The sequence below is a fragment of the Exophiala oligosperma genome (genome assembly GCF_000835515.1).
Source record: "Exophiala oligosperma strain CBS 72588 unplaced genomic scaffold supercont1.9, whole genome shotgun sequence".
In the NCBI taxonomy this organism is placed as follows: Eukaryota; Fungi; Ascomycota; class Eurotiomycetes; order Chaetothyriales; family Herpotrichiellaceae; genus Exophiala; species Exophiala oligosperma.
In genome coordinates, this window is record NW_015622826.1 from 1,008,110 (window position 1) to 1,030,049 (window position 21,940).

Below are 21,940 nucleotides of genomic sequence, written 5' to 3' on the forward strand. Positions count from 1 at the left end.
AGGATGATCACGTACCAGACCCTGGCCCCTGAGGTTATCCCTGCTGAATCAAGAGCTAAACAGCTACGATATGCAGATTCTTGTCACCGCGTGGCGCTTGGACCCATCAATTGTATCAATTGCCGAGAGGTGCCAAACATCTTTCCTCTATACAGATCCCACCGTTGGCCTGCAGAAGACATGCCAAACATCTCGTGATGGCCTTACAGTCCCGCAGGTAAGTTCTCAAAGATCGTCAATGACCCATTGGCAAGGGTATTTTGGGTTGCTTCATGACACGAATACACAAATGCACATGGCAAATCGCTCGAAACATGTCTCTCTCAAGCGCAATCAGATGGTTAACGCCCACTTGTTCAAATTCAACGACAAGGACGGCCGTAATCTTGTGTTGCATAGGATGTCATCGAGTGTATCGGAGTTATTAACGGATCTTTACCTTCCATTATCGAGACTGGTGCGCACTGCGGTAGGTCCCCCACGATTGTGTTATATCGAGTGTACACACTTGGCAAATGAGATGCGTTTGCAGAAGTGGACGAATCCTCCGCCAGTCATTTTACGGTTGACATATCGACGCTTTGTAGATTGCAAAAGACTGGACAAGGTACAAGAACCAACCTTGGTTCGATTCTAGAAGTACGGGACTGGTTTCCACATGATGTCAAAATCTTCAACAGATGCTCGAAGTTCTCGAAGTTTGAGGCGTCCACTCAGATCTATAACACTAGTCTTATTCAACAACCAGGATTGCCGACGAGCTCTAGCCTACCGACAACCATCATGTCAATCAAGCTCTGTTTCGTGGTGAGAGAGGGCAGCCGTTCGGAGAATCTACGGGTCCATGTTCATGACCTTGCTCTCGTCCAAATCCAGCGCCGAATGCAATACCGAGTCGGTGAGAACCCTCGAATGTGAGTGGAATTCGAGACATAAGCAAGCCTGAGCTGAGGAAGAGATCCGTCGCTTTTTGTGCCACGGATCGATTCCGGCACACGACCATGCCCTCCACATCCAATTGTCAGTCTCGATTGACTCATCAGCCACGCTTGTAATGTACCTGCAGACACCATTACGCAGATATTAGGTAAGGACGACCCCTCAAGATGTTTCCCTGCTACCTTACCAGATGCCGTAGTTATCAAATGCTACTTGGAGTTAGTCGGGCCTCTGAACATCGCTAGCGCTCTCCGCCACGGACAGGAACTGCGGCTGTCGAACGCTTTCATGCGTTCCGAGTGTCAAAGCTCAGAACGAAGTATTACAGGTTGGGATTCGTTGCCCTTTCCGTTCCTTCGTGTACATCAGATGCGATATCTTGATTGAACGGAAGATACTATTGCATTGGGAAGAGCCAGACGGCCATTACCCGTTCTCTGCAAAGCCGGAACATGCTCAAACACTTTATGGACTCGGCAATGTTGCACCTGAATGAGTCATTCAGACAAGAAGTTATTTTTCTAGAAACGAAGCCCACACTATTCCTGCCCAGGGCTGAACCGGTGAGAATCAGGGTCGTGTGGGGGAACGGTTTGACAGGCGGAAAAGGAATCCCCAAGGTCTCTACGCATTCTACTCTGTACTTTCACATGTTGACCCAGTCTTTTGGATGATGATGATGATGGTGATCGTCTCCTGTCTACCACTTACAAGTATCAGTGGAACGCCCTGCCAACACATCACGACGTAACGCGTAAGGCGAACCATGAGGCTAGATAAGTGCTCGCCTCAGCACGATCCGATCCAAAACGACGTTTCACCCAAAAGCCCGAGGTGCAGCTTGCAGGGCGCCGGCAACGCACTACTACCATAGAAGTATCCCGGATATCTGTTGGGTAGTGTTTCGAGTCAATAGACACGAGTAAGAAAAAGAGTAGTAGGAGTCCCGCTAAGTAACTGCCCTTCTGGGAGAACACAGGGCCTCGCCGACCAGCATTCGCACGAAGCACGAAGCACGAAGCATCCTAGACTATCACCATCACTTTTCATTAGCTAGAAGGGAAGTTCTATCGAAACGCTTACTGCAAAAGGAACGTGTCTTGCTTGGCACGTCTTTGGATCGACTTCTCAGCCTCTTCATGACTGGGCTACAGAGCAGACACATGACTATCGAACGGCCGTACACAAAGGTCTCGGGCGCCAGAGACGCATGTCGCCCACGGTGCTCGCCCATTGGATCTGAGCCGTATTACATTGCTTCCAGGATCCTGAGGATGGCACAAAGAGCAAATCACGTCTAAGTATACCCATTACTGTATGGGTGCAAGCGGGCTACGAACGAGACACCCTGTCACACCGCGGAGGCACGGGTTGGAATGTCGATGGACCACACCTTCATCATTGTACCAACAACATGCCTGGTCGACTCACAGCACTAAAAAACGCCACAAACTGCCGCATGAGGAAAGTGTCCGGGATGTGAAGACAGTTTATCGCAACTGACCACTCGGCACCGAGCACACGGGGGTCTTTGATGGATCCCAGGTGCATCTCGCGAGACGATAGTGTTGCCAAGGCGTATCGGTCAGCAGAAATTGTATTACATGATCAAGGCACGATCCCCTGGTCACCATGTTGTAAATGAGGTGGGACGCCTTTCCGCGTGGGTTGTGCTAAGTTCTGTGCAACCAAGGGCCGTGGGATTGACCCTTCGCCCCTCTCTCCGGATCTTCGTACGAGGGCTCGCATATTTGTCGAGAGTTCTCAACGGTCAAGTTGATTATCTTGCGGGGGATCTGTCACCAGGCACATCTCCCAAGAGATACTTCCCTTGAGACACTTCACTCAGCAAGCCGGACGTTGGACTCTTTTAGTGATGGTGGCAGCCGGCGGTTGTCCGAGGTTGAGCTTGAGCTAAAGAGCGATCGATCTGTGCGTAGTCCCATACAGGGTTAGGGCAGCTTCCTGGTCAGGAAACTGCAGTCCCCTCTGCGGTTTCTCAGGATTTCTTCCCTCCTGAGAGGTTCCGAGCCTCGACAACTTGCATCACCAATCAGTCACCAATCTTGATCCGTGTCATGCAGTGGCCCCGCGTTGAGAATACGGGATGTTCGAGCATTACCTTGCCAGACGCGGCCCGGATAGGTCCCAAAGTCTTACAGTGATGCTCGTTCATTCGCAAAGTCTTTCCCCGGCACCTGTCTCTTTCCGGTGGTCCCTCCGGGTCTTCTGGTGCTGACTCTAGGTAGGGCCAGTGCTTCTACCTTTCCAACTAGAGGCTCGAAGCTTGCTGATTGACGTGCCAGCCGTAGAATGCGCCAATCGGACAGGCAATTCCGACTGCCCTACACAGTTTGGTGCGAGGCTTTTCCAACGTGGAACCTGAGCGGTCCCTTCATTTTCCCGTCGGTCAACAATCCTTGCGCCCGCAACGGCCGACATCTGCAACCCTTGGAGCCTTGGTGGTGACGGCTGTGACAATGGCAGAACAATAAACCCCGTCCTGAATGCTAGCGTTGGCAGATCCAGGGTAGCCTCACGAAGCTACTCGTAGGGTAGATAATCTCTTACCATCTTGAGATTTGCCCCGGGAATCTGACTCTGCTGAAATACTCTACGCATTCCTGTCCACTCTGACTTACTCGACGCTTACTCAACTCACCAGATCTCACAGCCTTGGACCTGATTTCAAGATATAAAGACATTGAGCGCCGTCACATTCTTGAATGACGTCGCTGTACAACACAGACATCAACATGGACTTTGGCTTTGCTAGCTCACCGTCGCAATCGCCGAATCAATCAATTTTTACAGCCGGACAGTATTTCGATAGTACCTCTGAGGGCTCTAGTCCCAACTCGCCACTCGTAAGTAGCTTCCTGTGGCCGTCGACTCGAACTTGCCATTGATTCACGTATTCCAGCAAATGAGTCAGATGATGTTCAACTCTGCTTCTATGCAGTATGACATGTTTCAGTACCCAGCATCATCGAATTACTATTCGACCACACAAACAACTCAAATGCCTGTTGATTACAGCAACTCAGATTCCCTGGACCAGAACGAGCGACGGCGAAGACGCAGAGGAAGTACGTCGGCTCCGGCGAAGGAAAAGGACACCATTCCAAACATGCACTTGGTTGGTTGGCCTTGTACGCATCATGACAAATTCATCCTTACTGACTACTTTCACAGAGAAGACGTGCTCAAAATCGAGCATCCCAAAGAGCGTTCAGAGAACGCAAGGAGAAGCACGTCAAAGGTCTAGAACAACAGCTGGAAGATCTCCATGAGAAGCACCAAGATCTACTCCAGTCGTATACCCGGCAAGCCGACGAAGTGAGCCGCCTGACTGGCCGCATCTCGCAGCTGAACGCCGAGCTCAACACACTCCGCTCGTGTCAGGATCAGTCCTTCAGCGACATGTTGATGCCCGACAAATTCGACAAGTTCGACGCGTTTTCATCAACAGACATTCTTTACAACGGCACAGACTCGTACGTTGACAAGAATGCCGCAGATGTCAATTCCGAGTTTGCATTGCACTCCTTCGAAGATTCATTGTAAAACACTACGCGATTCATTCGAAACTGGAACTTTTGATTGGGAAGTTTTTGACTTTGATCTTTGGCGTTTTATCAGAAAGGCGGCGAGATACCAACCTTCACAGGTATGATTGTGATGTTATGATTATGCACTTTTAGCGAAGGAGGGATGAGCTGCATCGAGTGTGTGGGAGTGGTACCTTATCCTTGAAAGTTCCCACGTTTGATGAACATGTGTGTGTGTGTGTGATGTGCCAGGATTTATTGACCAGCAACAATGTACTGCGTGCTGTTGTATGTTTGAAAGGTTTCATGACTGTGATGATGAGTTGTCGGCCTATGCAGAATGAAAAGCCATGGATCTGGCCGAGCACTGGAAGGCAAAAATAACTGAGACAAGGGGCTCAGCAGAGATACTCGCTATCTAGGTAGATCTCACCAAGTCCTGCCTACGAAAAGAGAGCATTCGTACTTAAGCAATCATGAAATTGTACTACAAGATTATCAGACTGCCGGAGTCTGTCTCAACTCCGTGGAATCGTGCTTCTGCAAAAAAAAACATTCCGGTGAATCCCTCCAACATTCCCACCGCTTGTTGAAAACAGAAAGATTGTAGTTGCCAACTCGCCGTTGTGATATTTGCCACTCAACTGCCGCGATCCGAACTGCGCTTGACTGGAGATGTGCAGGCCCATTCACTGACCCTGCTGTACAAGTCCCCATCGACCAATCTGCGTGATAAGCAGTACAACATCTTGGCATGGATGGGAGAGGAGGGAGCAAGCTGTGGTTGAAATTCGACCGTTTGATCAACGGAGGGGGGGACTCGCCTCTAATGCAATGTTTATTGCTCCTACCGGGACACTTTGGTGAGTCTCTGGAATGTTCTCCGGGAGAGAAAAGTGGACGAATACAGTAAGTCATCACATAAGCTGCTCAATAATGCAGCCTCATCCGCTGACTGATGCTGTGGGTGAAGTCGTCGCATGTACCTGTCGTCACCACCGTTGTAGTATCCGAGACGTCCCAATTCATACCCAAGCAACCCTGAACGACACGTGGTTCAGAAAGACCGCGTTTCAAACTTCCATGAGTAAGGGTGCAGATTAGGCAAAGAGGGTCCACACTGAGTAAAGAACCCCCCCTCCTCTTCTTCTTGCTTCTGGCGAATCGTCTACCAGAAATTCGCATGGCTCGATCCCCGGCTGTCCTTTCAGGGCCATGATCAGTCAGCCTGCATTCACATTCGTCTTTACCCTGTGCTTGCTCTGGCTGTCCTACCGTGACATATTCTTGCCCAAGCGCCCTCCCCCCTCCCGGACCCTTTCGGCAATGCGATTTCTTGTTCGAGATGGCCAGGATTATCTCGAAATGTCACTCAAGAGGTAGGTAGTACAAGCGATTTCGACACTGCAAGCTCTCGGACTTTCAATGCTCGCTGCACGAACTTTGAACGAGCTTCGTCCGTGTTGGCCATTCAGATAGCTGGTCTGCTGCCTGTCTCACTCTTCATACTTGTCCTGATCTGACACATGTCTGGCTCTTCATAATCGACCGGCTCTCGAGATCTGCTGGTTAAGAGATTCCAGACAGTTGTTTTGTCATCCCGGTCATGGCTGACATAAATTACACCTCGAATTCATGCCCCGGAGTGAGGCCACAGATTGTCTGAACACCCTTGAGTATGATCAACATCCCCGAGAATCATCTCATTGGACCAATCATGCCGATTGTTTCCCATGGCGTTCCGTTCGCGTTGTCCATTCGTGGTCGATGCTTTGTGAGGCCATTCCTCTCCTTCAGAAGATGAATTTGCATTCCAAGAGCCGGAAATCCAAGCAATTGTCAATTTGACTGTCGTCTATCACTCCCATCATGTCTGCAACTTGAACAAAAATGGAAACAATGCTCTTCGATTTCACTGGCACTCACTTACAGGCAAAATCCCTGGATCTTCGGAACCTGGGCAAATCCGCAGAGAGCCGTGACATCACACCCCAAGACACCAAAAGAGGATTCTGACGGCGAGGATACTTGGGTTACTGTGGGCGACAGAAGAACATCGATGGCTGAGAGAACACCTTTGATCATGCAACGATGGGATCCGTGAAACTCCGAGACAAGCACACCATGCTCCTGAGACTGCGACTGCGACTGAATCCGACGGTGGTTTGTCCATGTCACCATGCAGACTTGAGGGGTTTGGACAGGGTACATGGGACATGATACTTGTGCTCGTACTGCTATGTGATGGATGTGATGGATGTGAAGGAGGATCCTCGTCAACACGCCTTACTCTCTGATCTACCCGCTGGGACATACATATAACATAAGATATGAGTAAGCCACTTGTTCCAGCCACAGCCACAGCCACAGCCACAGCCACAGCCACAGCCACAGCCACACGGTCCCTGGATTCTGGGTCACTAGCCTCATGTGGCTGTTGCATCTCTGATTGAGGAATGTAAACATGGTGCACAGAGCTCGATAAACACCACAACTAACTTGCTGATTCGCAAACAAATCGACCTCTTGCCAACGGATTGACGTGAAATGTAGTTCTGGAGTTTTGTCTGTTGCAAAATGGGTGGGAACATTACATGAACACATGGTGGACGACGCGTGAAACTTTGTCACATTCTCCGTATCCTCGAGACACCACACCCCAGAATCGACCACGGGAGGATAGGACGGCAGGTCGCAGTTGGACTAGCACCCATAAGCAGTTGCCTGGAACTCCCGCGACACGAACTATACAAGTCAGCGAACTTCCGCCCTATGACGACCGAACATGGCTGCTCACCCATACGGCCTCCGAAGTCGCCTGAATAGCCAGACACCCTCCCTTCGTGCGACTCCCACAGGGTCACCGGTCGTTGGCAAAACACCGTCTGGAATCAATCGGAAACCACGATCGTCAGACATTACCCTACAGTTGCAACGAGTCATTGGGACCACCACGAATAGCCCAAATGGCCTCACATGCTGCGCATCGACGAGCAGCTATGCCTATTGCGCCGGTGCCGTCGCCGTCCTCGCAAGGCTGGAACCAGGCACCACTCCTTCCCACCGATACTTCAAAGCCCGACCGACGGCTCACTCACTACATCCTCCTACGTCTCACTACGACAGCTCCCCTGCCACCACACCCTCGAAGAGGAGGACGGCCACATTTACCCCCAGGAAGCGGCAGGATGACTTTGCAGGAGGCGGTTCATTTGGAAGAGAATGGCTGGACGAGTCCGGGTCCCAGACATGGACGGCAAGAGAAAGGATCAAGTCTGCGTCATGTGTGGCCCTGAGCCAAGATGGTCGATGGCTTGCGGTCGGCGAATCTGGCTACAACCCTAGGGTGCTCCTCTTTTCTACCGCCGAAGACGCCTCCACCGAGACACCGACCTCTGTCGTCAGTGACCACACCTATGGAGTGCGCTGCATAGCCTTCAGTGCCGACATGAAGTTTCTCGCAACCTTGGGCAACCTCAATGATGGCTTTTTATTTGTGTGGTCTTTGAATTCCAAGACGGGGCAACTAACCCTTCATTCGGCGAACAAATGCACGACCAATGTCTGTGACATGACTTGGTGCGGCACCAGCCTGATAACCGTTGGTACAAGGCATATCAAGATCTGGCAAGCGAAGGAGACACCGAAACAATCCCCCTCTAAAAAGCCCAGATTCTTTAGGGCATCGGACGCTTACGCCACGAGCCCTGGTGCGCCTTCGGGACCGGCCCCTTTACAAGGCCGGAACTGTCTGTTGGGTTCCATGGTCGATTCAACCTTCACCTGCGTGGCTGCCATTGATGGTTGTCTGGCAGTCGTGGGAACCGAAACCGGGCATCTTTGCCTGGTGGATACTTCTCAGACGGTGCTTGAATTGAGACTTCTCAGGAAGACCGACTTCTCGATATCTTCCATTGCCTATTTGACAGACACTAAGAGGTTGCTCCTCGGTACATCTCACGGCTTACAGTCGGAAGATTTTGAACTTTTGATGAAGTCCGGCGTTGATTCGCCCAGCAGAATGTTACGACGTAAACCCCCTCGACTCTCTTCTATCCGACGATCACTCGGCCTGGTCCAACAAACTGCGAAAAGTGTTACGGCGGTAGGCACTTTGCCCGAGCACATAATCACACTTGACAGCGACGGCAGTTTGCAGATTCAGCCTTGTGAACCAGGCGACTCCAATGAGTCACAACCCACTTTCGCTGCCCACAACAGTATAGTACTGGGCGTGCAGACTCTTTCGGACGGTTGTGCTCTGGGAGATTTCCTCACCTGGTCTAAGAACGGTGACATCAAGTTTTGGAGCTCTCAAGGGGCGCTCATAAAGCATGAGATTGTCGACCTCGATAACAGCAGTGCAGATTCGAACGACAGTGAAAACGAGTTGACTCGCGTACGATACGTACAGGATTTCAACAGCTTCGTCGTGGGAGATCGATTCGGTTTACTCAAATTGATCAAGGTGTCAGAGTGGGAAGAAGTGCAGATGATCCGGGCTCACAGTGCAGAAATCACGAGCATCGCAAGTCATGACGCTGGATCCTTGATAGCGACGTGCAGCAGGGATCGGATGGTGCAACTGTATCGAATCGCCGGGGATGGTTTTGAATTGCTGCAAACTATGGATGATCATGTCGGGTCGGTCAACCAAGTCCTGTTTGTGCAAGAAGGGGGAAAGTTGTTGTCCTGCTCAGCCGATCGCTCACTTGTCATCCGAGATCGTGTTCTGCGCGACCAGGATGGCGTTCAGACACCAGTATATCTGAACACCAAAGTGTTGACCCTGAAAGGGTCACCTCTGTCGATGACAATCTCCACAGATGATCTGTTGCTGGTGTCCAGTATGGATCGCCGTGTGACCCAGGTTGAGATCTCGGCGGGAACTTTGAACGACTCGTTCAAGGTCGGGGATGCGGAAAACGAAGACACTGTGTTCCTTAACTCTATGGTCTGCTCCGCGAGTCCCGAAAGCGCGGACAGTTCGCATCGTCTTGTGATCGGTTATTGTTCTATGGACAAATCGATACGCGTGTACAACGAGAAAAACATGGCTCTTTTGGGTCGAGAATCTGGGCACACAGAAGGAGTCAGCGATATCGCCCTGCTGAGACAAACCGTCCAGGAAGCCAACGGCACTCGCCAATGCACTGTCGTAAGCACGGGCTTGGATGGCACGATAATGATATGGAGAATCTTCAGAGCAGCGTTGTCGTTGTCGCTGGACGCGCAAGACCCGCGCACGCCTGGGTTGGGGATATCCACTGACGAATCTGATGGCGAGATGGCACCGAAGCTGACTCCTGCATCTCTCCCGCCATTGAGAAAGGTGTTGACAAAGATGGATCTCGCAGAATTGACCAATGGTGCTCCCTCGCCCACGACACCCCGGTCACTGTCTCCTGTCCGGCTGAAACGTAAAACTTCCAGGCTTGCTCTGTCAACTACGATGGAAGACGTCGAAGACACCCCGACGAAGTCGGTCAATGTGCCTGCGCCGGCCAAGTCACCTAATCCCGAGCACACAGATCCACGCCGTTCCCCATCTCCGCCAGCTCGGACTACGTCTCGACCGAGAAAGCAACGGTCGAGGCTCGACTTGGCCAAGGATGCAGCCACAGGGGAGAAGGCATCAGGAGCGATCGAGCGTTCGCACTCTCCTCCCCCGGTGCCCCTGTCGATGCCGGGGACGCCCAAGAGCCGTCAGAAGCCGAACAACGGCCGACTGCGGCGGCCTCCCTCGGTCCCGGAACTTCGGTCACAATCTTTCGCCGCGAGTCGCAGGCAGAGCATGAGCCAGGCGTCCGACTTTGGCAGTGTGGGCATGGCGACGGAGCAAGCGGCGCGCATGTTGAAGACGTATCGCAAGAAGTTGACCCTGGCCAAGGACAAGGTGGACCTGGACGACCTGGAGGACGAAGTCACTGCGCTGCTGAAGATCATCAGAGAGCGAAAAGCCTCGGACCGGCCGCCGTTGCCGCAGTCGAAACCGGACCTGTCGAACGTGGTGGCGGTGGGCGGGCCCGGTAGAAGGGCACAGGCCAAAGCCGCGACCGAGGGCGACGTGGAGCAGTTGACGGTGCTCCTGGAACGATCGAACATGGCGGACGTACCGCCATCATCAATGACGTTAATGAAGGCCAAAGGCCAGGGTATCTCTGCCGAGGAATGAATTTTTGTTTGTTGGTTTTTTTCGTGGATTTTTTGCGTTTATACTTATCTTACGGACTTTGGGCATTTTTCCATTCTGGGGGTTTCAAGCATTACTTTGTTTCTCTCACAAATGGGGAGCGAAACGTGCCATCAAAAGAGCATGCATGACAGCGGCGAGTTCCTAATGACGCTGCAAGGTATGCGCGGGTTTGGTTTTTTTTTTCCCTTGGCTCTTTTTGGAATTTGTGGTGAGCGTTTCTTGTATAGTACAAACCTACGCCTGGTACAGATCAGCATGGCCCGAGAGAGAGAGAGACAGAGAGAGACAGAGAGAGAGACCGGCCGGCTTCAGAAGGGAAAACAGGACGAATGAGGAGGAATCTTGTCGGAGGAGAGAGACAAGAAGGGTTGAATTCAAATACAGGACCACCTCACGCCGTAACTAGCTGCAGTGTACGGGGAAGGTCCCGGAACTACCTAGGTATTGAGAAGGTCATCGGATTGTCTAAGATCGTGTAGACCACCCTAGTACTTCTCGGGTGGTGCCTCTTTTTTTGATCCTGTGACATGACAAGTCGTTGCGGCAGTTCTTTTAGCGGTCATGTCAAGTTTTCATGTTCGAGCCGTAGCGGACGCTGATTGAAGGAGTGTATGTCGACGATCCCGACATTTGAAGTAAAGCGTGCGTCGAGAGAGGTGAGTCCGTCCTGATAGGCCAAAGACACCTTGTGATGGCGCGCTCGAGTACATTCGATGGGTCGAGTCTGCGGGTTTGTGTCACTTGGACTCGTGGCGATGACATCGGTGGTCATTTTGCCCTCGCGTGGGTTGCCTCTCTGTCGAGGAGGGCCAACCTGTGTCGATGTCGCTGTGGAGGCATCGGTGGTCGTTCCAGCAGGGAAGAAGAAGATGGGAAAAAAAGACCCTGCACAAACTAGTACGTAGTTGGCCACTTTGTCAAAGCCTCGAGGCAACTTGTTGAGTCGTACACGAGTTTTTGAATGCCTTTTGTCGCGGAGAATCGTCATTGCGCAAGCACCCCGATGTGGTGGGCTGTTGATGTGTCTTTTTTTCAATCTTTTGGATGTTTGGCACACTGCCTGCCGAATCCTCATGGAATTTTTATTTGATCATCGAGTGACGAGCGCCGCGGTGCTCAATCGTCAAACGGTCTCCATCATCCTTTTCTTTGGGTTTCTGGGTAGAGCTTCCTGTCGTCTCCTCTCCTCGGGTGATATATCGTCGATGCTTTTGGTTGTTGTTTTTGACGTCGATGTCGTCGTCGCCGTTTGTGGTGCCGCGTTTTCACTCTTGTTGTCACTGGCATCATCGTGTCCCTCCATTGCCACACTCAAAATCTCCTCTTCGAGACCCGGCACGTACTCCCACTGCACACCTTCGGCGTCCAACCTCTGGAGACTTTTACTGTCCTTGACGAACGTGCCGGGTTCTCTGGCCCCAAAGACGACTTTGCGGATCCCACCACCGGCGGAGACCCCGCCCGACTTCTTCTCCTTCTCCTTCCTCGTCTCGATGATGCGCTCCACGCACGCCTTGTTCCCGCTGAGTCGGTGCCCGCAGGGTTCGAGGGTGGTGTAGAGGGTGACGTCGTCGGCGGCGGCGGCCGAAAGCACGTCGAGTTCGTGAAGGTGTGATTCGTCCGTGCCGTGGGCCTGGGCGAGTTTCGCGAGGGCGCACTGTTCCGCGTGGGTGTTGCCCGGGAGTTCGAGGGTGTAGCCCGTCGAGAGGACCTTGCCGGCCGCCGTCGTCGTCGACGAGCCGCCGTTGTCGTCAGAAGGGTATGAGACAATCACGCAGCCCACCCGGAAATTCGTGGGTTTGGGAGGTGACTTTCGTGCGAGGTCGAGGGCCTGTGAGAGGTAGGAGAGATGGATGTCGGTGGGAACTTTGGCTGACATGGTTGTTGTTGTTGTCGTTGTTTTTGGTGTATCGAGAAATGAGAACACACTATGTAGGTAAGAGTATGGGTGATGCAAACGAACAAAAGAGTGTCTGTTGTCTCTCACCGGTACTCGTTCTTCAAGCAAGATTTGAAGTGGTTCGACACAAGTAATGCTTCTCAAGTATACGGAGTAGTAACTTGGTTAACTTTCCTACGTTTCCGGCGCGCCCAAGAATCCCCCGACGGACGGCGATCCGAATTCAATGACATCAGTCGACTTGCCTAAATCGTACCATGTACTTGCCTGATTCGGACGGCTGCCTATCTTTTCGTCAGCCAGAATCGCCGAAATTATGGTATATCACAAATTCCCAAACTTCAATTTCCTCTTCCTTTCATATCACTTCCAACCCCCAACTGAAGACAGGCCGACACCACCAATATTCATCATGAGGCGTGTTATGATTGCCGCTGTTCCGTAGTGAGATTCCTAGTACGGTCGTATGTAGAATATGTGATCGGCGAGAGCTTCAAACTCCTAGTTTCATCATGTATCGAGCCAGGTTGGATGAATTTCGTTCTAAGAGATGAAGAGAAATCTTTGCGTTTCGTTCCGCCTACAACCTGTCAAGACACACACACACACACTGTTACCCTTACGCCGACCTAGATCTACCATTGTGCAAGGGCTCGAGTCTTTGTCGAGATGATTCCACTGATCACCAGCGACGGAAGGGGAACAAAAACATGGACAATTGATTTTCGAAGTCCAAGCCAACAACAACAAACTGTAACTAGGCAGAATTCCAAGACTTGAAACAATGCAGGCTTTCCTTCAAGGTTTCATTCTGAATCGTCAGTTTTGTACTCGCTGTTAGAGGAAGGGTTATGAGCCAGCTATCAGTATTGTATGGTATCTTATGCACGCGAATGCTACGCTTCCTCCTGTAATTCTTAGAATGCTGCACCTGATAAGTCAACCTCTCCCTCACGTTGGCTACGTTCGCCTTTTCCATAATGATGTCTCATCTCAAATATCATATCTGTCATGGCATAGATGTTTTCGTTATTCCTTTTATCTTCACGCCCACTATCCGTTGTTTGGTCTTCGGATGTCAATCATTGAACCGCCAATGGCTATTTGTACAGTGGTCCACAGGGCAATGTTTATCGGAACAAATGTACAGATGGCGGACAAATTCCCTGTTGTATCGCCTCCTTAATTTTTATCTGATGCCTTGGAACCATTGTCACTTGAACCTCGATCTATTGCTCGAAGAAATCACTCAATCGATTCTGGCTTGTGTCAAACTCCTTCGCTTCGTTGGAATATGGGTAGCGGAAAGATTATTGCTGAGCCGAATTCTTGTGCTGCTGATCTTGACGTCTGACCGTGGTTTCTTCAATCTCCTACGCGCGACCATGACGGGGACAGAAGACTTGGTCACCAGGTAGTTGGAGAAGGAGCCTAGGAGTACACCTTTCAGAGAGCTGCGGCCACGGGTGCCTACAACACAAAGGGTCGGTTCTAGCGCATCAATCTAAAACATATCAGCATGAAACAAGCCACATATTCATTCAGTGCTGAACTTGCCGCTCCCAAGATCAAATGCTTTGGGCTCTTGCAATGGATCACTTCGACCGTACACCGGACTTCCAATGGCGTCTTCCGTACGAGCTTGAGGAAATTTTCGATGACCGAGTCGATCGCTCTAAGACGCTCCATTTGTTTTTTTGACGTTTTCCTTGCATCGACTGACCCTGTCAAGCTTTCCGCCTCGGTAGCTGGGATATACTTGTTTTTATTGCTCAAGCCAGCACTGGTCCCACCACCCTGTGTCGTTTGCCTCGTAAGTGTTTCCATTACATCTGCGGTTTCCTGGCCCGCACGAGCACCCTCTGCGGTAAGTGCATCTCTTTGCTCCTCCGATGCCTTTCCAGCAGACTCGTCCTCGATGGCATACATGGCGAGGATAGTGTCACCGTCACGCACCATCGTGCCGACAACCCATTCCATGGCATAGCTTGCTTCGACGCTGAGATCACTGCACACAAGAAATAGTCTGCTCGTTCGACGCCCGGCTTCCGCTTTCTTTTGAGAGCCAAGCCAGTCACCACGGAGGATCACACGACAATCGCGGTTTGCAACGCTGGAATCGACTGGCGAGATATTGATGGCAAGCCTTTTGGCCTTTTGAATTGCAGCCCAGTCTTCATCCTCGTCCTCCACAGATGCTATGGAAGGTGGCTGTGAAATATTACTGAGTGGTTGTGGTTCCGTCTTTTCAGGCATGTTCTCTCCTGAGGGGCTGGTGACGGATATTGATGGCTCCAAGAGCGACTTCACGGTCGGGGCTGTAGTTGATGCTTTCTCTTTTCCTTTGCTCAACGCTTGAGCTATTGTCTGCGGATCCTCGGTCGAATTTGGTCGTCGTTCTGAGCGACCTCTAGTCGTCTCGTCTTCGTCGCTACTGGGAGACATGACCTCTTCGTCGTCACTGCTTTCGACAGCGTCTTCTTCGCTCATCCCGTCCCGTGGCACTCGCCCAGATGGTTCTTCCGAATCGTCATTGACTGTTGAAAAGCTATCGGATTTCTGGGAGGTTTGACTCCCGGCAGAATTCCGAGGGTCGAGCAGCAGCTGTCCACTGGGACTGGGAGGATTGAACAAATCTGATTTGGAGCTTGTTGTCGGTGAGGAAGCAGATCTCGAGTGGTGAGGATTTGTAGAGCCTTTGCCACTTCCTTTCGGCTTGGTCACGTATAAATTCGAGAAGTCGCCGGACATGGCAGCAGCCATTGATGGACTCGAACCCTCGCGTGGTCTCCTGCTTTCGGCCTTCGACAGTATTCCTGCGCTGGAAGGTATAGAAGCTATGTCAAATTGATAGTTTTGCTCAAAATCCCGTTTGTCATCCGGTTGTATCTTGGGGAGGCCGACCGGTCTGTCTGCATCTGAAGAACCTCGTTGTCGCGTGCTGACGGGTACGGCTTTGGTGAGTACGGGCGAGTTGGGCTTACTCGAGTGAGGTGAGGTGTAGGTCGAAGGGTCTGCGGGATCCAATCTAGAGGATTTCCTGGGGCTTGTGATTCCAACTCCTATGCCTGCGATCGAGCCATGTCTTGGTGTAGGATCGTCCACGTCGAGCATGCTTCGGATGGGAGGTGGAGGAGTTGCGGTTCGAGCGTGGGCAATTTTGGGTAAAGGAGATGAGGATCGTTTGGAGCGATCGATGGCAGCAAGGACTTCTCTGTTTTCTTCGTCAATAAGAGCCTCAAGGCTCATAGGCGCTCGTGATCTGGAAGGCGGTCTGTCCATGACTGCGGTGGCGGACGAGGGCTAGAACCACTGCGATCGTTGGCAGACAGACCCAAAAGTGATCTGGTGGTACTCGGTAGAGCTGGCCACGGTACAAGTAGCAACAGAGTGCTCGTGTGAGGAGAAGAAGTGTCACGAGAGAAGAAGCATTGCGGGACGTTTGTGTAGATCAAGCGGCGGGTTGGTCGCGAGCCTGAGTTCGAGTATCTTTGAATTAGTGCGTAGAATAGCGAGGCGAGTGGCTTGTGACGATGGGATTTGCATCTTGGCTGCTGTGACTAGGGGGAGTGTGGGGTTGAAACTGGACAAGTCGGGCGCAGCACAGCCAGAATGCCTAGACCAACTAGACATGGGTGAGGACAGATTAAGAGAAAGAGGAATGAGAAGATGCATTACATACTCCGTACACATGGACTTATTCTGTGTCTTTTGAGATGGTCAAGTTGACGCATTCTCGGATTGCGGATTGAATACTCCGTAGTTACTACCTTGGATACCAGGTACCTTAGGTCAATAGACACACGTACGAATGATTCACTTGTACCTGACTTTCCCTTGAATTGGCGGGGTACAGGACGAGTCCAGTTCAGTTGCCGGCTCCAGTCCTGCGGGCTGTGCTGCTACTGTTTTTGTACGGAGTACGTACTACAGGTACTTAGAGGGACAGTCCGGACAAGTATCGATAGCCGGTCGAAGGGTGTCGATAGGGCTTATCGATTATCGCTATCGCCTATTGTACTTTATCTGCCCCTCGTTCCGTCTCCTCCGGGGCTTACTTGGGCTGTACGAGGACTTGTCAGTGTACCTATCTACCTTCCTACCTATCTATGTACCTTGAATAACCATGCGCACAGCACCTCTGGAGCCAGGTACACGTATTCATTTACTCGCACAGCCACGCACCTGACGATCGCCAATGTGTCCAGCATCTCTCAAAGTAAGAGTAAGCCACGTACCTTGATGCTCAGGTAAGGTACCCAGGGTGGTCTTACTTGCCTCGAGGCATGACATGTAGGTACCTGGGAACGTATCACAGTAGCCTCGACCGCTTATTGTTTTACTTCTTCTCGTCGAACGAGGCGCGCTTGTCATCTTCCGTCATCATGGCATTTCCCTTGCAGAACAAGACTCCGTAGCTGCCCTCGAGAAGTCCCTAGCTCCCGCCTGCGTCCCTCTCCAAACACCCCTCTCTTAGCTCCTTCATTGGCCTTGGGTCAGCATGGCATGCCTCGCTGAGGTCTGTCTCGCATCTCATTCGTCTTTCACCTGAGCTGCTCGACCATAGTTCCCGGGAACGCTGTCAATGGCTTGATCGAAGAAATGGAGGCTGAACACCCAAGTACTATATGCAGCGCATTGTGAAAGCTACAAAACCCCCAGCCTTCCCATTTTTTGGCCCAACACTACTAACCCTCGTCAATACTCGTCGCACAGCCTATCGAAAGACGCAATGCTGTTCTACGGGTTGGCCGGTGTTGTTGCGACGCTGCTCTCTACACAGTTCTCACTGGCAGTCGCTTCAACCACAATAGTCAACAACGGTTGCGGCACAAATCAGAACCCCTACTGTGCCGGGAACAGTATTCTTGAGCAACTTTGCTGTCCATACCCCAATGTCTGCTACTGGGAAAGAAACGGCAACGGAGCATGTTGTCCCGCAGGACAATGGTGCGATGGAACCTATCCAATCTATACTCCAACAGTCCATCCTACCACGATATATGTGGTGACAACCTCCACGCATCCCAACCCGACGACGGTTGTGATAACTAGCACCTCTCCTAATCCGACTCCAGTCATCATTACTACAACAACGGACAACTGCCATCAGTGTGTTGTTAGTACAGTAACTTCTGGGTGGGGGCCTGTCACGAGTACAATAACCCAACAGCCACCTGCTCAGACTACTGCCAACGGAGTCATCATAGTCAGCAGCGATGCAATCAGCAAAGGAACCAGCATGGAGACTTGTATATTGGTAGTGATTCTTTCACTGTTCTCCATCGTCTTTGTATAGGTTCCAAGGTCATCTAGGATAATTGCCAACTTTCATGGTGTTGGGAAGTAATGTTCGGACTGTGCGAGCATTATTGGCTGAGGGATACAACTTTTGCTATTGGACTGAATTATAATAAAGCTCCCATTGGGTTGTTCGTGGCACTGCCAGTCCGGGTCCATGCGCATGCTCGTACGTGGACGGTATGGCTGACGAACCCCGGATGTTCTAATGAAAAGTGCTCAATCATGACGCTTTAGTCGAACATGTCCATGAATATGGTCAGGTTTTGAACTCGGCCGAAGTGTACTGACCTTGTGAACAGCAGTGGTTGGGTCGTTGCTGGACAAGGATATGGACACCAATCTATCCTTGATCATTCAGGTCTTACGAGGGATGCACCAGGTCAAGTGAGATTGACTTGTGTGAACGCCGAACTTGGTCTCACAGGGTGATGCAAATGTGATGCTTCTTGAGCGTCATAATCTTTCATATGTCAATAGTCTACAACGTACTAATACGACTCGTCCTCATGGTCCACCAAGCATTTTGTGCGAATTCATGACTGCGGGAATGAACCGTTCAAGCAGTGCCCTCTTCCTCCTCAATCGACTTGGGCACCGTCACGAATCCCGGTACGGTGACAGAATTGAGATTCCTCATGGCCTAGCGCATCGAGGCGTCAGCAGTCAGGCACACAATAGCACACAGGCATATGTTCTTGCTGGGCGCAAAGCAATGTGTCAAAACGCACCTTTGAGAAGAATCCGTCCGGCGGCGGAGTTCCACCCCACTTGTCCTCGACCTTTGTTATTTTCGCACCGTCGCTGGCATCAGTCATGTGCACGAGCACCGTGGAATCGATGACTTGCTCCTTTCCGACGGCCTTGACCTTGTACTTTGTCTTGAGGTGCAGTTCCATGGGGTTGCCGACGTTCTTGATGGCGACCTCCTCCTGCACTATGTCCGACATGCTCGCCTTGAGGCCGTACCACTGGGCCTCGTACTGTTTGCGGCCTGTGGCGATGGTCAGGCTGTCACTGAACACGGCGTCATCGGTCCACAAAGACAGTTTCCTCTTGCTGGGGTACCCCGCAAAGAGGTCCAGGACGGAGGCGGTCAGGAGAGCCTGGCGGTCCGAGAGCTTGGAAGGGGATGACGGGAGGGATGACTGGATTTTGTACTCGGTGAACGAGGGTGATGTCGAGGTCGACATGATCGGGCGGTGACGGGCGAAGGTTGTCGTTCCTGTGGCCGAGAAAGAGATCTGCTTCTGTAAGGGACGCGGGAAAGTTTCAAAGATGGTTGGAGGAATTGTTGGTGGGACACGCATTGAACGAGGAATGGAGTCGACTTTATGAGGTATTATGGGCGTTCGGTACAAGTTTGGCCCAAGGGCTCCTGGGACAGTTGCTGTGCTGAGTTATATGCTTGTATTGCAACATCAATGGTTTCGTGTGACGAGAATATGACATAAAGACTGTGATTGTAGAGTTAGTCTACAGCGGTGCAGGAAAAGGTATCAGCAATGACACAACTCATTATCGAGAGCAACTATACGAGTTATCAGATAACATTAAAAAGTGGTGATGAAATGCAGCGCGCGATGGAAGCACCAGGTGATGATGTCAATACTCGTATAGGACCCTTGGATGGCTTCGTCTTGGGTCTTTTGGATGGCTCGGATCCCGCATTACGGGACGGATGTCGTTGCCACAAGCACTTCAGGGACTCGGCCCCGTCGAAAGACTTGGTGATGGTCTGTGTGTACTTGTACTGCTTTCAAGTTAACCCTCTTCAAACTTGGAAAGGAGCACGAGGTGTTGACTGCTCATATCCGCGAGAGGGAACGCTTTCACTTTGCGCTCAACGTTGAGTCATGGCACTTGATAGAACGGTATTCCCTCGAGTTGCCATCAAATCATCTTACTCTCAACTCTGGGATCTCGTAAACCAAATAGCTCTCTTGACTCGATCACGCTCGGACCTCCTAAACACATGTTGAAACAGATCCATCGCAAGCTCGGAAACATACATATGTAAAGTCGAGTGGACCCAGAAAGCTTGGCGCTTCGGGTGTGGGGGAAACGCGTATGTACAGTATTGATGAAGCCTCGGGCGCGTGTCTTCGTTTTAGCCTCATCTCGTTCTGACATTGCGAAAAAGTTCCATGATCCTCGTTGAACGGTTCAACCTCGCTTGACTTTCACTACAAGGTACTCATATAACTCTCACTACCTTTCAACACCCCGTCTTCTCACTACCTTTCAAAACAGTCTTCTCATAATCACTCGACACAATCTCCGACAAGCTCCTCTCCACCATCACCATGCCTCGCAAAACCAAGTCCAAGCCTGAACCCGTCGAAGACATCGAACATAGCGAGACAAGTTCAGTAGAAGAAGATCTCACCGTCTCAGACCCTCCCACCATTGATCCATACGATGTCCTCCAACTCCCACGAACCGCAACCCCCGACGAGGTCAAGTCTGCTTACCGCAAACTGGCTCTGAAACACCACCCCGACAAAACCCAACCCGGAAATCGAGACACGGCTCACAAAAAGTTCCAAGAGATTGCCTTTGCCTATGCCATACTTATTGATGAACGGAGACGCAAGCGGTACGACGCCACGGGCAATACCGCAGAAAGTGCCAACATTGAAGATGACGACTTCAACTGGGGAGACTTCTTTCGCGAGCAATCCGCCAATGTCGTCAACGGTGAGTTGATTGAGCAGGTCAAGCGAGAATACCAGGGCAGCGAAGAAGAGAGGAACGCCGTGTTAGCCGCGTATGAGGAGGGCGAAGGTGACATGGACGCAGTCTTTGAGAGTGTCATGTGCAGTGAGATCCTAGAGGACGAAGACCGCTTCAGGAAGATCATCGATGAGGCCATCTCCAAGGGCGAAGTACAGGCATACGACACGTACACTAAAGAGGGCAAGCAGAGTCGTCAACGTCGGAAGGCAGCCGCCAAAAAGGAAGCACAAGAGGCTCGGGAGTACGCTCGCGAGTTGGGACTGGAAGACAAGTTGTTCGGCAAGAAGGATGGTGCGAAGAAGAAATCGAAGAAGGGAGCAGACGATACAGATGCTCTCCAAGCCCTCATACAACAGCGCCAACAGTCACGAGCTCAGAACTTCTTCGATGATCTAGAAGCCAAGTATGGAGGCGGTTCGAAGAAAGGCAAACGCAAAGGAATGGACGAGCCACCGGAGGAAGCATTTCAGAAGAATGCGAAAAAGGGTAAACGGAGCGCACGAGCTTGATTTTCTGCCGGGTTTCAGGACAGTATCTGCTTTCTTGTCACCATTCTTGAGCGCGGCGTTGGACATGGCGGCCTAAATTATGCATAGTATTTATTAGTAACGACAGTCATGACATGACACAAAAGTCGGTTGGAAGTGATCAAAAGGCGAAAGGACACACTGCACAGATATGCGACCGTGGTGCTCCGATGGTATCCTACATTTCTTCACAAAGTCTTCATGACTCACGGATGATAGGCAATACAAGACCTTTGTGCTTATTCGAGATGTCTCACTCGATATAACACGGCGAGAGCCAACCCGAAATGCCCGTGCCGAGCCATTGAGAGCACAAGCGTCACAATGCTGCGCGCTGACTGCCTTCCAAGTCTTGTGTTTCTGCAAGCAAGAGTGAGTCACAACGACTCGTACTACATGCACTGTACTAGGTTGACGATGCACGTAATACGAAGGATGGCGATGAGATGCAAGAATTGGTCCAATAAGTACGCGTCCGAGGGACGTCTTGAAGCTGGTCTTCGGGGCGTTCCAACGGGCTATGAACCCGGGGGCTCCTCAGCACTATTTAAAAAATTTAAGAACTAGCCATCCGATTGCTGATGACCGAAGATGGAGCCAGGCTACTGTGGAAAAGAGGCAAATCGCTAGAAGAATAGCCGAACGGAAACCCTTGATGAGAGACAAGGATCCGAGAGTTGAACCCGGAATTAGGCGTTAAATTGCATTTCGTGACCGAGAACAGATCTGTTTGCAAGATAACGAGATGGGACATGATGCTCATGGGCAGTGGCGCGTTCCGAAAGGA

The 21,940-nt window shown here is 51.3% G+C and overlaps 7 protein-coding genes across 7 annotated transcripts; 3 read left to right on the forward strand and 4 right to left on the reverse strand.

Annotated features, from left to right (window-relative positions):
* Nucleotides 1-3,233: 3,233 nt before the first annotated feature.
* Nucleotides 3,234-5,026, forward strand: PV06_08945 (uncharacterized protein). The gene is made up of 3 exons (XM_016410337.1): nucleotides 3,234-3,806; nucleotides 3,863-4,078; nucleotides 4,135-5,026. The coding sequence occupies exons 1-3, from the start codon at nucleotides 3,666-3,668 to the stop codon at nucleotides 4,504-4,506; spliced, it is 729 nt and encodes a 242-aa protein (XP_016259359.1). The 5' UTR covers nucleotides 3,234-3,665; the 3' UTR covers nucleotides 4,507-5,026.
* On the reverse strand, nucleotides 4,872-6,739 carry PV06_08946 (uncharacterized protein). The gene has a single exon (XM_016410338.1). The coding sequence runs from the start codon at nucleotides 5,406-5,408 to the stop codon at nucleotides 4,989-4,991; it is 420 nt and encodes a 139-aa protein (XP_016259360.1). The 5' UTR covers nucleotides 5,409-6,739; the 3' UTR covers nucleotides 4,872-4,988.
* Nucleotides 6,740-6,871: 132 nt separating this feature from the next.
* PV06_08947 (uncharacterized protein) lies at nucleotides 6,872-12,743 on the reverse strand. Its single transcript, XM_016410339.1, has 2 exons — nucleotides 7,288-12,743; nucleotides 6,872-7,235 (listed from the first exon to the last, which is right to left on the reverse strand). Exon 1 carries the CDS (start codon nucleotides 12,563-12,565, stop codon nucleotides 11,810-11,812), a length of 756 nt encoding a protein of 251 aa, XP_016259361.1. The 5' UTR covers nucleotides 12,566-12,743; the 3' UTR covers nucleotides 6,872-7,235; nucleotides 7,288-11,809.
* On the forward strand, nucleotides 7,269-11,145 carry PV06_08948 (uncharacterized protein). Its single transcript, XM_016410340.1, has one exon. It carries the CDS (start codon nucleotides 7,276-7,278, stop codon nucleotides 10,663-10,665), a length of 3,390 nt encoding a protein of 1,129 aa, XP_016259362.1. The 5' UTR covers nucleotides 7,269-7,275; the 3' UTR covers nucleotides 10,666-11,145.
* A 675-nt stretch (nucleotides 12,744-13,418) lies between the features above and the next one.
* On the reverse strand, nucleotides 13,419-16,070 carry PV06_08949 (uncharacterized protein). The gene is made up of 2 exons (XM_016410341.1): nucleotides 14,144-16,070; nucleotides 13,419-14,090 (listed from the first exon to the last, which is right to left on the reverse strand). Exons 1-2 carry the CDS (start codon nucleotides 15,866-15,868, stop codon nucleotides 13,836-13,838), a joined length of 1,980 nt encoding a protein of 659 aa, XP_016259363.1. The 5' UTR covers nucleotides 15,869-16,070; the 3' UTR covers nucleotides 13,419-13,835.
* Nucleotides 16,071-18,187: 2,117 nt separating this feature from the next.
* On the reverse strand, nucleotides 18,188-19,414 carry PV06_08950 (uncharacterized protein). Its single transcript, XM_016410342.1, has 2 exons — nucleotides 18,619-19,414; nucleotides 18,188-18,530 (listed from the first exon to the last, which is right to left on the reverse strand). Exons 1-2 carry the CDS (start codon nucleotides 19,195-19,197, stop codon nucleotides 18,447-18,449), a joined length of 663 nt encoding a protein of 220 aa, XP_016259364.1. The 5' UTR covers nucleotides 19,198-19,414; the 3' UTR covers nucleotides 18,188-18,446.
* Nucleotides 19,415-20,039: 625 nt separating this feature from the next.
* On the forward strand, nucleotides 20,040-21,372 carry PV06_08951 (uncharacterized protein). The gene is made up of 2 exons (XM_016410343.1): nucleotides 20,040-20,080; nucleotides 20,141-21,372. Exon 2 carries the CDS (start codon nucleotides 20,194-20,196, stop codon nucleotides 21,133-21,135), a length of 942 nt encoding a protein of 313 aa, XP_016259365.1. The 5' UTR covers nucleotides 20,040-20,080; nucleotides 20,141-20,193; the 3' UTR covers nucleotides 21,136-21,372.
* The last annotated feature ends 568 nt before the right edge of the window (nucleotides 21,373-21,940 follow it).